General features: G+C 40.7%; 1 protein-coding gene across 1 annotated transcript; it reads right to left on the reverse strand.

Moving 5' to 3' along the window:
* Positions 1–1,040: 1,040 nt before the first annotated feature.
* On the reverse strand, positions 1,041–14,697 carry LOC131724805 (zinc finger protein 583-like). Its single transcript, XM_059017626.1, has 3 exons — positions 13,805–14,697; positions 6,589–6,909; positions 1,041–5,284 (listed from the first exon to the last, which is right to left on the reverse strand). Exons 1-3 carry the CDS (start codon positions 14,130–14,132, stop codon positions 4,692–4,694), a joined length of 1,242 nt encoding a protein of 413 aa, XP_058873609.1. The 5' UTR covers positions 14,133–14,697; the 3' UTR covers positions 1,041–4,691.
* Positions 14,698–14,701: the final 4 nt, after the last annotated feature.

Here is a 14,701-nt window from a genome sequence, read left to right on the forward strand (position 1 = left end):
CCTATTTACCATGTCAACACGTAATCGTAATATTTACATAATGATAGTGTTATGAATAATTCTACCTCATCTGAGGAAGGTTACACAGAACCCATCCAGTGTTCCTTCAAACTGAAAAAGGCAAGGGTGGTACAGTAGAATGCAGCAGGCAAGAAATGGAAAGGGGTTTTTAAATGAGCAATTAAAGTGCTGTAGCCCAGAGTAGTAATGACTTGAGTCCCTGCAAGAAAAGACTTGACTTAAGTCCCGGCTGAAAAGACTCGACTCAACTCGAGTCATACATGGGGTTTCCATGCGGGTCAATTTACACGTGAAATGGAGATGCGCGTGCACGTTTGGGAGAATTACTCAGGTAAATCAGGTTTTTGGCTGAAAAAAGAGAGGGATAGGGTAAATCTCATTTACTCGTGTAAGTGACGAAACACACGGGAAAACCACGCCCAGTTTCACATGGAAACCCTAATTTCACGTGTAAATGTTTATGATCGTGTTTATCCTTAAATACTCCAAGGGAGCAGGTCAGTTGTTACTGTGGATTCCAAGACGGCAGAAAGTAGTGGCTGATGGGTGATTTTATGGTTAGCAGGGGTGTCGTTCACCTTAATGAATGTGGCGGTCTTTTTTTATTATTGTTTTTTGCTGTGTCTGGTCTGTTATGTATATATCTTGTGGGTTTACAGTTCTGTATAAAACCACTTACCACGAACTGCGTTATGCATTTGTTATAGTATTAAAGCAGCTGTTTGAGAATACCCTTGCTGTAAAAACTACGGTAAAGTTAAACACGAAGAGCAAGTGAGCTGCATAACTGAATTAATTCCCGTCCTTTTTTGATCCCAGCTATGTCCAAAGACAACGTGTGTCTGCCCTACACATTAATAAATCTAGTTTGTGAACTGGATCTTATAAGCCAGCTCGATCGCCCAAAACAGCGCAACATACAAGTTGTCCTCTCAGAACTGACCAAATAAAATTGCAAATAAATGTATTGATTGTGTTTTATTTGTTTGCATCATTAATATTTAACAAAGCAGTAAATCCAAAACAACTTAAAAGAAAGAGCATCTCTGACAGCACGAGCCTCCTCAATTTGAAAAACAATTTGGTTAAGAGCAGTAAAGGAGGCTGTGTGGTCCAGTGGTTACAGAAAAGAGCTTGTAACCATGAGGTCCCCGGATCAAATCCCACCTCAGACACTGACTCATTGTGTGACTCTGAGCAAGTCACTTAACCTCCTTGTGCTCCGTCTTTCGGGTGAGACGTAGTTGTAAGTGACTCTGCAGCTGATGCATAGTTCACACACCCTAGTCTCTGTAAATCACCTTGGATAAAGGCGTCTGCTAAATAAACTAATAATAATAAAATAAAGCACATTATTAACCAAGCAGGCACAGGGTATTTTGCTTCATTACAGCAGCTTAGATTCACTCGTGTACCAGTTCTCTGCACATGGAAACCACATTTTCACAAAATGTCACTAGTAATCTTCAAAAACAGCACGAGTTCTTTACGCATGGTTAATTTACATATCAACCCCCACCTTTCCCATTGATTTGTATGACATCGGGTGAAAAGCCCGGTTTACGCGAGTAAAATAAACTGAGCGAATGCAAACCCAGAAAAGCATTTCACACGGGACGTTTTTCTATGGAGTAGACAGAGAGAAAACGTCAGCAGAACTATGGAGTAGACAGGGAAAGAAATAAGCAGTCTGCATCCTGCCAGCACTGAGAAATGCCAATCAATAATTATTTGGTATTTCTTATCAATCAATAATTATTTGTTGGGTCAATCAACAGATTTTTATTTACATAAGCTTAAAACTTCAATGCCATAGAAAAGGGGGTTACTGTTTGCTGTCTGGTTTAATGTATATTGATCTATAGATATACTATGTTTTTAAAAATAAATAATTGAAAACAAAAACAATTTGTGAATCCAAACTCATGTACAAGCTTATAAACTTAAATGCTTTACACACAAAATTTTACATAATAATGCACTGTACAAGAAATGAACACAACCATCTGGAGCTTTAATAATTGTATTTATTTTTTACATTCCGTATCCTTCTACAACCACTAGCATGGCAGCACATGTACAGATGATCATGAAGCTGTGCACAATCATCTTTGTTTTCCAGAATTCCCAAATTGAGTTAATCAGCTCTAGACATGTTTGATTAATTTAAGGATTCAGGACAGATGGTTTAGAGTTAGTTTGGTTAAAAACATTTTGCTTTTTTTAAAGAATAAATTCACAAAAACAAAAACGGGCAGACCAAACCACAGCAGCATGATTTTGGGAATAGGCACAATAAACATTGCCAGACAAATGGAGGTTGAGGACGGAACTGCATTGTTTTCAAAGATTTCTTTTTAAGAAGTGGTCTGTGGATTTTGACATAGTGGGTGAACAGATCAATTATTACATCAGTAATGTGTTAGTTTGTGCTGCTGGGTTATGTTGCATGTGTTTATGAAACAGCAGCTACAATACCAGTCTTTTACGTTAGCAAATTGTACGTTGATGATATTATTTGGACAAACAACTGGGATTTTATTGTGCTAAGTATAGGTGGTTAAAGGGCTTATGGTGCGATGTGTTTTGTGTGAAATATTTTAGCTATTTTTTTTTTTTTTTTTTTAATGTATTTGTGAAAAACCCTTTATCTGAAAATAATGAAAAATACTTATTTTCTAACACACATTACAATGCTAAACTCTTAGCCTTTCAAAATATATTTCTTTCTGTCATATTAATCAAATTAGGTTGAGTTTATTGATTTTGAACTGGAGCATAGATGTGCGAGGATGCAATGATTTTAAACTCTGATTTGACCTCAGTTGCATTACTTGGACTGTTTTCCTTTGTAACTGATGTGTTTTAAGGCCAAGAAGGAAGATCTCTATATGAATTTGAAAATTTAATGACACAATTTCCTTTCACATGGTAAAGGTGTCTGAAAAAAAAAAAAAAACTATCAGGGAGTTTCACTATTGAGAAAGTGAAAAATTGTAAAATTGTAAATAAAGGGTTAAATGCATTCTTTTGTTTTGTGGTATCCATTACTGTACATTCAACCCAATTAAGCAGAGGTAACAGGGCCTCTGTACCGTCACTAACAAAATCTGCTTATAAATAGGCCAAGGAATCGTGAATTCACTGAAATTGAGACAAAACACAAGGACCTTTAACAGTGAACATCAGTCAGGCAAGTATGACCACATTATTGTGCATCTCAATTTTGTATTTTTAATTGAAATGTTCTTTTCTTTTTACTTGTAGATTGCTGATCTCCTGTAAAATGAATCTGATTAAATCAAACTGTCTTGAACTGTCAGAACTAATGACTTGAATTGATTTGAGCCAGATAGGTGACTCGACTCGAGCAAACTCTCTGACTCGATTCAAGCTTGGCATGTCAAAGACTCGACTCTACCCCGTGACTCGACTCCCAATTTTTATGACTCGATTACAACACTGCTGTAGCCTAACGTATCATAAAGGTATTAATTGGCTGTCCTAGTTAAACGAGAGGCAGTTGAGACGACCTTAGTCACACTTTCTTGATTCTTATTGAAAAGAAAAAGAATGAAATCGCATCACATTGTGATGAAATGTTAAATACATAATTTGAAATACAAGTCGCTGTTTTTTTTTTATTCTTGAACAAAATTAAATAGCACCTGTGATGTTGACACGCAACTTTCTTTGCAACAGCAGCCTGAGAAACCACAGGAGACTCCTCCTTCTTCAAGAGTTCAATGTGGTTAACGCAATTTACACAAATCACAGCGTAATCACGTACTCACTGCACTGTGCTATGCGACCTGTCTTGCTCTGAAAAGCGATCTCCATTCATCATTTGAAAATACTGTATCCCAATTAAATGACAGAAATAGCATTGGGATCCAATTTAAGCAGCAATCCTGACTATCAGTATCCCGATTGGGTGGCGCAGACTGTACACAACAATTTAAGATGGTGTCCCTTTCTGTGTCCCCTAGATGTTTTTTGATTTCCATTAAGAAAATGTATATGGGGGGGGGGGGGGGGGGGTTATATTGCAGTCAGGGTCTGTCAACAACAAAACTGTTTGAGGTGTGAAGTTCAGAATTGACCAAAGCTTAGCACTGACTTGAAAGAGCTGGAGACTTGGTCACAAGTAGGGAGTTACATAAAATAATCCCAATGTTCAAACTAGGAAACTCAGCATCTTGCAGACACAATTGCAATCTATTCCATAGATTACTAATGGGACGTAACAAAATCAGAATGGTCTACAAGATGATGAATGTTCCAAACAAGATGTAGTAGTTCATATTTTCCATCTTTGAGTTTTTGACCTCAAGTGATTAGGAGTAACATCATTTATCAAACATGTTTATTCTTTTGTTTTCAATCAATATTTCTGTATTAGTCAAATTTCGACCTGGTGTTTAGGTCCTCAAGTGGCTGAAATGCTGGTGAACTCTCTTGTGTCCTTCAAGACCCAGTAACTGGCTGAAATTCTTCCCTCATTCAGTGGAGGGATAGGGCTTCACTCTCGTGTGAATTGTACAGTGTCTTTAAGGTCTGATAAATGACAACCTCTTCAGACATTCATTACATTGATAAGACTAATTTTTGTGAGACTGCTGGTTGATTTTCAAAGAACTTAAATATGTGAAACTCTTCCCACATTGAGATCAGTCATAAGGTTTCTCTCCCGTGAGAATGCACTGATGTGATTGAAGACTCCCAAATCGTGTGAAACTCTTCCCACACTCACTGCAGTCATAAGGTTTCTCTCCTGTGAGAATGCACTGATGTGATTGAAGACTCCCAAATCGTGTGAAACTCTTCCCACACTCACTGCAGTCATAAGGTTTCTCTCCTGTGAGAATGCACTGATGTGATTGAAGACTCCCAAATCGTGTGAAACTCTTCCCACACTCACTGCAGTGATAAGGTTTCTCTCCTGTGTGAGTGCGCTGATGTGACTGAAGACTCCCTAATCGCGTGAAACTCTTCCCACACTGAGTGCAGTAATAAGGTTTCTCTCCTGTGTGACTGCGCACATGTCTTTTAAGGTTTGATAAACGACTGAATCTCGTCCCACACTCAATGCAGTGATAAGGTTTCTCTCCTGTGTGAACATGCTGGTGTCTTTTAAGATTTTGTAACTTTGTGAAACTCTTCCCACACTCAGTGCAGCGATAAGGTTTCTCTCCTTTGTCAGCGCGCTGGTCGATTTTAAGGTGTGATGAATGACAATCAGCATAGGGAAATGGAGTCTCTCCTATGAGAATAAGAGGAAAAAAGAGAATAGGCAAAGGTTACTGTACAGCATTCTTACACATTCACTCTTCTGCAGGGCTTCCCTCATAACCATGACCAACTCCTAGAGTGAACTGTGATGAGAATACAGTCAAACCTGTTTAACCCTTTGCAGTCCATTTATTAAGTGCATGTCAGACACGTCAGGTCCATTTTATTTTCATACGCACAGTTAATTTTATACGCGCTGTTTAAAAGTGTTTTTTCCACAGTCAAACGGGTTTAAAAGGCCCTGCATATCAACAAAGCACTCACTAGGCATCTCCAGCCCCGCCCCACCCTTTCGTTCGCTATAGCTTTCACCTATGTAAGAAATAAATAATAATAATAATAAGTCGTACATACCGATCAATCAATCATCTCCTGATCACTTGTTTTACCACCAAACTCCTCAATAATGCGATCCAAGTCATTATTTTATAACTAACATCTCAAAAAAGCTCTGCAAATGTCCGTGTTCACTGTGCGCTGACGCACTATCAGCCAGCTTGTTTACTTATGACTGCCCCGTTATCTGATACCAGGGCCATGTATGACTATTCATGAGATACGCCTTTATTTTTTTTTATTTTTTTCCGGCTTGTCTCGGCTCCTGTCGTTCCCACTAGGCCATTGAATGGTTCTCTCGGCTTTTTACGGAGAAAAAACGACTAGAAACCCGTTTTTTGCGTTTCTATAATGATGTCGGACAGAGTCTGACAATGGACCGGATAGGAATAATTGCAATGTCGGACCAGGTCCGACAATAGACCGCAAAGGGTTAATATCACTCCTGTTAATACCAGATGCCAGGCTGAATATAGTGGGTGTCATTAAGGACTAATGCTTGAGAATATCACTTTGATCATTAACACACTCCAGTAAATATCACTCACATGTACCAGTCACTGATTTCCACCCCACTTAATATAGCTTTGAGGCATAAAAGTATAAGATCAGGTTTATATGCAAGTGCTGTATTGAAATGTTTCTTCTGGTGACACTTAGGAACCCGACTGGATTTGGCAACACCCAGTGATGAGACATGTGATCCCAGCACCACTATAAAGCTGTGGGAGCAGCACAACTGCAAACACTCTACCAGAAACAGGGAAAGGCAAAGATCTAACAGCATTCAAAACAGACATGATAATGGGTGCACATCTAGCAGATGCCACAGTAGCAAGGAAAGTTATGTTGCAACTTGCAAGCCATTGACATTCAGCTTAGTAACTCATTTCTGCACGGTTAACAGGCAGCTCAATGTTTCTTGTTTTGTATGTTTACCTCTAAATCCCAGTTCACATTCATGTGGACAATCATCACACAGGCTGGATCCCAGCTGGTTGTTCTCCTCAAGTGTACAGACATTATTTTCAGTAGGAACTTCCTCTGCAATGGAGACACATTCATGTTCTATGAATTCCTCTTTAATAGGAACACATTCCAGTCGAGGGACCTCTTCATCTTTAACACATGTCAGCTTTGCAACCTGCTTTAGACTTGCACACCACTCCTGGTCAAAGGACTCCTCTTGTGTGTGAACTGCTTCTATCCTTGGCCCCTCCTGTGCTTCAGGTTTAGATCTAGCATGGCTCTCTTTGGGATCTGTGTGAAAGAAAATTGCACAAAATTATAACTCTTACTTACTAGCCAGGTTCCTCTACAAAGCCAGCCCCTTGTCAGAATTCTACTGAGAGACGTCACTGGGTCATTCTGGTGGAACAATCTATGAGGTGTTTTTTTATTGTATTTTATTTTTTTAAATGTACAGTATATAGTGTGCCCAGTTACATTGGGCACACTATGGACTGAGTTCGTTTGTGTTCACAATGTAGTTTGCAAGTGCACTCGGCTCGTTTATATGTTCTGTGAACCAGATGTTTACAACATCCTGCAAGGTATCTTTAAAGATAGCAGCTATTGAAGTATTGATTCATTTTTAATACCATGTTTTAGATTCTTGCCTATTGCTGTGGAAGAAAGCAGGGGAAAAGGGGGAGTACTTCACTAATTTAATTAATACATTTGTTGAATGACGTGCAGTAGGAGAATAGTGCAGTATTCAGTTTCGCAGCACTGCACTGTTCTCCAACTGTAGGAATTCACTTGAGAAAAGACTGAATATATTGTACTATTTTTACTGAGTTTTGTCCAGTTGTTTGGCTTAGATTTTGGCATCTGACAATTTATAAATCGGTGCTTTAGTTTCTCACACTGTGCATGTATTATATGGAGAATAATTTGTGACAAAATTCAAAAATAAACAAAATAGACAAACTAAATAAATACATCCATAAATAAAAAATGAAATAAATAAATCTAAATACATTACATAGAAAAATACATTAAAGAAAGAAATATTTATTTAGTTTATAATTCATTTAGTTTATGTCTATTTGTTTATTTTTTAATTTTGTTCAAACCTTTCATAATGGACCACCATCACAAAGCGCTTTAAAAGATGCAGTAACAAGAAAATCCATAATACTTTGAAATAGAGAAATGCATAATACATGCTATACAGTAAAAACAATGCATAATACATTAAATACAGTGGAATTTATGCATGCTAGTAGCATAATACATGAAATAGTAGCATCAACACAGCAGCTAATAGCAGATATCAGGCTTAAAGAGCATGGAAAGCAAGAGAGAACAGGTGGGTCTTGAGAGCTGATTTAAAGTGAGCGACGGTGGGAGCATCACGCACCAAAGCTGAGAGAGAGCTCCAAAGAGTCAGAGCCATGAACCTAAATGAGCGTTCTCCAAGTGTGGTGCACTTTTGCTTGGGGGCCAGAGTCGGAGGACCTCAGCTTGCGGGCAGGGACATAGAGGGGTCAGCAGGTTGAGGAGGTACTCCGGACTTGTGTGATGAAGGGCATTGCGGGGGAGTATGACCAGTTTTCAAAGTAATCCTGAACTTTACAGGTAGCCAGTGCAGCTGGGCAAGATGGGGGGTGATGTGTTCACATTTTTTGCATCTGTCAAGGATCCTGGCAGCAGTACTCTGAACTAAATGCATGACAAAGTATCTCCACATCCGTGAGGGAAAGGTAGGGACGGACTTTGGATATGTTTCGAAGATGGTAGAAGGAAGATAGGGCAAGAAGTAGGACACCACAAGTGACTGGGTTTGCGACACCACTGCATCCAGCATAGAAAACAGACTGCATGCATCCGGATAGGCAAGAGGACATCCAGCAGAGACAGGTTCGAGATGCCAGCATACCTGCAAGATGCCAGCGTAACTCGGGCAAGCTTAAGGGCAGCAGGGACCAAGCCTGAGTCCAGGAACAGGTTGAGAGTGTGCATAATGGAGGGAGCAAGATCAGAAGATCAGAAGCACAGAAACTGTCAAGGTTAGTTGGCCAGGGGTCCAGGGGGCATGTGGCAGTAGTTGATTTCAATAGTAAGCCGAAGACATCAGCAATGGAGAGAGGAGAGAAAAAGAGGAGAGGGCAGGAGGGGCAACCAAAGGAGAGTCAAGGTAGTCAAGTAGTAAACTGGGTTTGAGGTGGGCGAGCGTAGAATAGATGCTGTCAATTTTGTTCTGAAAGAGTAGAAATCATAACAGATAAGACAGGAGGATGAACGGGAGATGGATCTGTTGGTGGCTGGATGTAGGATTTGGTTAATGATCTGAAAAAGAGAACATTGGGTTACCGCGTCCCATAGTTATGATTTCAGAGAAGTACTTCACCCTGGGCGCGGCAAGCGCATGCCTGTAGCTCGCGAGATGGTCGGTCCAGATCTCTGTGAACTGTTAGTACAGACACCCTCCACTTGCGCTCAAGCTTGTGGCAGGCAGACTTAAGCAATCGAAGTTCGAGGGTGTACCATGGGCAGTTTCAATCTTTCTTGACTGTTTTGGTTGTAAGCGGGGCAACAGTGTCGATGATCTGAGTAAGGGTGCATTGTAGAGGGTCACCGCATCGTCAACTGAGGACGGGAGAGTACCAGTTAGAGGGAATGCAGAGACACATTCTGAGAATTTCAGAGGATTCAGCAGATTCTTTGGGACGGAAGGAGAGAACAGTATCAGTAGCGGAGGAAGGAGCAGGGAGATTAATATTAGCAGTGATTAAGAAATGGTCAGAGAGAGATTTGAGGAGTCAAGGCCCTTGGTGATGAGCATACCCAAGGTGTGTCCTCGGGTGTGAGTGGGGACGTTGACAGATTGAGAGAGCCCAAGACAGTCCAGAAGACTGTTGAAGTCGGTCACTAGGGGGGAGGAAGGCAAGTCAACATGGATGTTGACGTCACCTAGGAGTAGGATTTTGTCAGTAAAAGTGCAGAGGAGGAAGAGGAATTCTGAAAACACTTCAATAAAAGGCAGTTATTCTTAGGTGGACGGTAGACAACAGCAAGGGTGAGGGACATGGGAGAGGGGAGCTTGATGCTCAAATGAAGAAAAGGCAGGCAAAGATAGAACTGAGGAAGCGAGCACATAATTATCAATAACAGCAGTGCCCCCGCCTCGGCCAGTGAGGCGAGGTTTGTCAAAGAGGGAATAGCCCTTTGGGGTGGCTAGATGTACCGAGTGCATGTCGTTTACAGAGTGCCAGGTTTCAGCAAGACAGAGAAGATCAAGACTGGTATCAGTTATAAGTTCGCTGAGAAGTAGAGATTTGTTACTCAGAGAATGACAATTGAATGTAACGTCTGTGTTCTACTTATATTCTATCATGTCTAGTGTTTTATTTTTTTTTTTTTTTTTTTAGTATTACTGTGCAGGACCCGCTTTAAGACTGTTACCTTTATTTTAAAATGTGCACTGATTAATCAACTAATGCCCATAAATTAACCAATCAAATATTTTAATCGAGTGACAGCCCATTATATATATCTATCTATCTATCTATCTATGGGCTGTCACTCGATTTCCAAGCAGGTAACATTTATGTTTTATCTATGCCAGAATGTGGTATGGATGGCCTGTGGGGGATGCGCGGGTTTAATAATTAAAATATAAGGTTTGAACAAAACAAGAAACACTACACACAAACAAAACGACACGTTGGCCAAAACAAAACAGATAAACAATAAATGAACACAAAACACCAACCACAAACAAGTACTGTGCAGGTCCTTCCAGCACGAGTAGCAATTATTATCTTTATTTATTTCTCCTTCTCTTTCTCCAGTTCTCCACTCTAAACACACCCCACCCCAAGTGCGAGAACGATGACTCTTATGCAGTTGTGCCCCCGGCACAGTCTGCACGTGAACTACTTTGTGACACACCCGTGCCCAACTACAAATATACTCTTTAAATCACCCGTACTATGTAACCCAAACAATACAAAATACACACAGGGGCGGAGGGTACCCCACCACACAAAAATAAACAGTCTAAACATCAGCTCAACGCAAGTAAAATATTCCAAAAATGGGGCAGACAGCAGGCAAAACAAACAGCACGGTTTTGTCTTTGTTGCGTTTAGCCTGGGCAAAAAAGGATTGTGATCTCTCCCGTTAACCTGTAACAACCCCTAAGACACATTTGACCCTAGAATCACTGTAGTGCTGTGTATGTTTACTGAAGCATGATTACTGTTAGCAGACACAGTATCCTGCTTTCAAGAGAGAACAGTAAAGCTTGTATGTATTTATCTACAAAAACATTTTTCTAAATTTAGTCGTTGCCAATTATTAGTTTTTTTTATTATTTCCTCCCCAATTTGGAATGGCCAATTATTTTTAGGCTCAGCTCACCGCTACCACTCCAGCGCCGACTTGGGAGGGCGAAGACGAACACATGCGGTGCTCCGAAGCGTGTGCCGTCAGCCGACCACTTTTTTTTCACACTACGGACTCACCATGCAGCCACCCAAGAGCTACAGTGTCAGAGGACAATGCAGATCTCGGGCAGCTTACAGGCAAGCCCGCAGGCGCCGGGCAGGCTACAGGGGTCGCTGGTGCGCGATGAGCTGAGGACACCCTGGCTGACCTAACCCTCCCTTCCCGCGAGCGGTGCTCGGCCAATTGAGCGCCGCCCCCTGGAAACTCCTGTCCTCGGTCGGCAAAGGAATAGCCTGGACTTGAACTCGCGACGTCCAGACTATAGGGCACATCCTGCACTCCATGCGGAGCGCCTTTACTGGATGCGCCACTCGGGAGCTCTTGCATGTTTTATCTACAAGAAAGAGAAACAGCTTCTATAAAAGCCGTACATTATCATTTAAAAAAAAAAAAGTAATGTGAAACTCTACCTGTAGAGTGCTGTTCCTTCGTGAGGTTCTCCACACAGGAACTAGTCAAAAGACCCTGCAGTTCATTCATGGGCCGGCACCCTAAAACACTGTGCATTTGTTTTTGGCTGTTCCCGCTCGGATTGTTGCCATCTTTAATTTTTCTGTGGTCAACCCACAGTTTTTTTTTTGTCCCAGCAGAGTTGTGTGTTCATGTGAATCCGTTTATCTGCAAAGGCTTTATTTACTTTTTCATAGACTCGAATATTCCGCACAGCGCCCATTAATTGATTTTGTATTTCTGAGTCCACTCGCGGCCAGCCATGGCTGTTAAAACAGTGTTTCCACTGCTGGCCGCAATAGCCCTGGCCGGCCTCGGCAGGTTTTCCTGGCACACTTTGCTTTATCGTACCTGATGTGGCCAGGCTGATGACAAAGGAACTATGTCATCATGTTGCAGGAAGGCGTGTCCTTGTATGAACCAGAAACTTATAGAACAGAACATGTGGTGGCATGTGGGAAAATGAGGAGACAACATTTTTGTAATCTGTATGGGCTGACTCGGAAATCAAAAATAATTAATGGGCGCTGTGCGGAACATTTGAGTCCATGAAAAAATAGCAAAAGTCCTTGCAGATAACGGATTCATACGAACACCACAACAGTTCCGGGACAAACAAAACTGTGGGTTGACTACAGACAAATTAAAGACAGCAACAAATGGAGCGGGAACAGCCAAAAAACATTTTTTTGTTTTATGAACAAATACACAGCGTTTTAGGGTTTCCCTGCCTTGAATAGTTCCTCTGTGGAGAACCTCACGAAGGAACAGCACTCTACAGGTAGGGCTTCACATATTATCATTTAAAAAAAAAAGTCATTTATGTAAAGCTTTTAGTAAACCAGAAGCTTATGAAGCTATTTTTCCTTTCTTAGATAAAACATGCATGTGACATTTTTGTAGATAAATATGTAAGCTTTAATGTTCTCTCTTGAAAGCAGGAAACGGTGTCTGCTAACAGTAATCATGCTTCGGTAAATATTCAGAGCTCTACAGTGATTCTAGAGTAAAATGTGTCTTGAGGGTTGTTACAGATTAATGGAAAAGATCACAATATTTTTTTGCCCAGGCTAAATACAACAACGACAAAACCTTGCTGTTTATTTTAGCTGCTGACTGCCCCCTTCTGGAGTATTTTATTTGCATTGATCCGATGTTAAACATGTTTGTTTCTGGCATAGATAAAAACACGAATGCTACCTGCTTGGAAATCCTGCATGCTTAAGATGCGTTCCTTGCTAGTGGGGCTTGATTTATGTATTGTTTTTAATGGGATGTTTTTAACATGGGAGTGTCACAGGATGTCTTTCGTGGTGATGTCAGACCCGGAAGAACACAGCACACAGACAGGACTGGCGAGTGATGAAATCGTGCTGATGCGTCGGTTTATTGTAAAATAAACAGATTTAACAAGACAAAAACACTTTGTAAAACAAAACGGCGCGGTGGCCACAACAAACAAAAACAAGTAATATGCTGGTGGCAAAACCAGCATATGTAGCAATTGTTATTTTAATTACTTTTTACCCTCCTCTCCTGACCACACAACCCTGAGTGAGTGAAACTGATCCTTTTTACGCAGCTGTCTCGATTGCTAATCAATCATTCAATTGGAATCTCGGTACATCTGCACCTGAACTAATTGTGCTCCCTGTGCTAACATCCTAATACCTACTTTAATCTGCACGTGGAGTGATTGTGCAATCCCAATGTCTAAAAACAAATATACACTTTACATTACCTGTGCTCCATAATCCACATAACAGACAACATTAACACGCCACATACAACACAAATTACACACTGGGGTGGGGCACCCTGCCACAGGGAGCTCTCAGATTCACTTTCAATCCGTCTTCTTTTTGGTTTGGAAAATTGGATCTTGAGAATGCTGTATGCAACAGTGTATAGCTCGGGCAGTTTTTATTTTCCTAAACTTCTACTACTACGGGTTTCTTTAAAATGCAGCACAATTAATTCCCATAATCCCCCATTGACCTGATGATGCAGGACAAGAACTTCTAGGTGAGATTTACAAACATAACTGGTAATTTCTTATAGTCTGGAAAATTAATTACACTGGTGTAATATTAGGACAGTGAATCGAGTTATTAACAGCACTCATAATAAGCACTTTAAAAGTGTCTTAAGGGAAATTCTAACTAAGACCTCACCAATGCCGACTAAAAGTTATTTAAAGAGTTGGAATTATCAAGCAATACCATAAAAAAAATAATAATAATCTTACCTTGAAATAATCCCTGGTTCTCGTTCCTCTGAAAGTCTTGTTCATTGCAGTCGGGGTTCATGTTTCTGAGAGGTTGTTTAATGTCTGCATCTGCAGCGTTCATGCATTCCCGCACTGCTTTCAACTCGCTCTCTGATATTTCCAATCTCAGCTTCAGACTTTCATTCTCTTTCTCCTTTCCAGCCATTTCCATTCGGAATTCAGTGAATTTGCCGCCGACAACTTTTGTGATTTGGCACAAGACGGTGTCTACAGCCGCTTTCACTGCGTGCTCGATGGTAGAGGCGAGCTCGTCTTGAAAGAACGACACGGAGACGCTGACGTCCATCTTCACTGACTGTTAGCTTGAGACTCGAGTAGCAGAATCCTCTTTGACTTTATTGTATTTGTATTTACTTTTTTACTAGAGAATTAACATTCATATAAAATCATGAATTATTCTGGTGTGATAAATAAGGAGTAACTTTCGTCTTTACGAACCCAGCAGCTGCTTGAACTTAACGCGTTTGTTTTCTCAGTAAAAAGTCATATTGACCAGGTATCAAACATCTCTGTAAATATGGCTCACACGCTCCTCTCTGTCTGAGTTCTTAAATAAAACAGAAAATGACCGTCTCGGAACACCGTAAAGATTATACATTAACAAAAAAATAATAATAAATCAGTAGAAAACATTTAAACCCAACCGAATACTTTAAACACCAGAAGCTGCAGCCACCTCTCTCTCCCCAACAACATATAAACAACGCAAACGTTTCAATTTCCTGCACCAAATGAAAGCGTCACTAGCAGCGTGCGTGACCGTCGCGTATTATTGGCTACAGAATAAACCCAAAACCCAGCTTGCGAGTCTGATTGGCTGACCTCCCTGTCGAAGCACGGGCGGGATCGCGGTGA

This window comes from Acipenser ruthenus, chromosome 57 (genome assembly GCF_902713425.1).
Source record: "Acipenser ruthenus chromosome 57, fAciRut3.2 maternal haplotype, whole genome shotgun sequence".
NCBI lineage: Eukaryota > Metazoa > Chordata > Actinopteri > Acipenseriformes > Acipenseridae > Acipenser > Acipenser ruthenus.

Excerpts from the sequence above, each read along its gene's own strand:
- LOC131724805 (XM_059017626.1), bottom strand. The coding sequence starts at position 14,132 with ATGGACGTCAGCGTCTCCGTGTCGTTCTTTCAAGACGAGCTCGCCTCT. Across the intron at positions 6,910-13,804 it reads GAACCAGGGATTATTTCAAG|ATCCCAAAGAGAGCCATGCT; the intron begins GTAAGATTATTA and ends TCTTTCACACAG. Across the intron at positions 5,285-6,588 it reads ATGTGAACTGGGATTTAGAG|GAGAGACTCCATTTCCCTAT; the intron begins GTAAACATACAA and ends TTATTCTCATAG.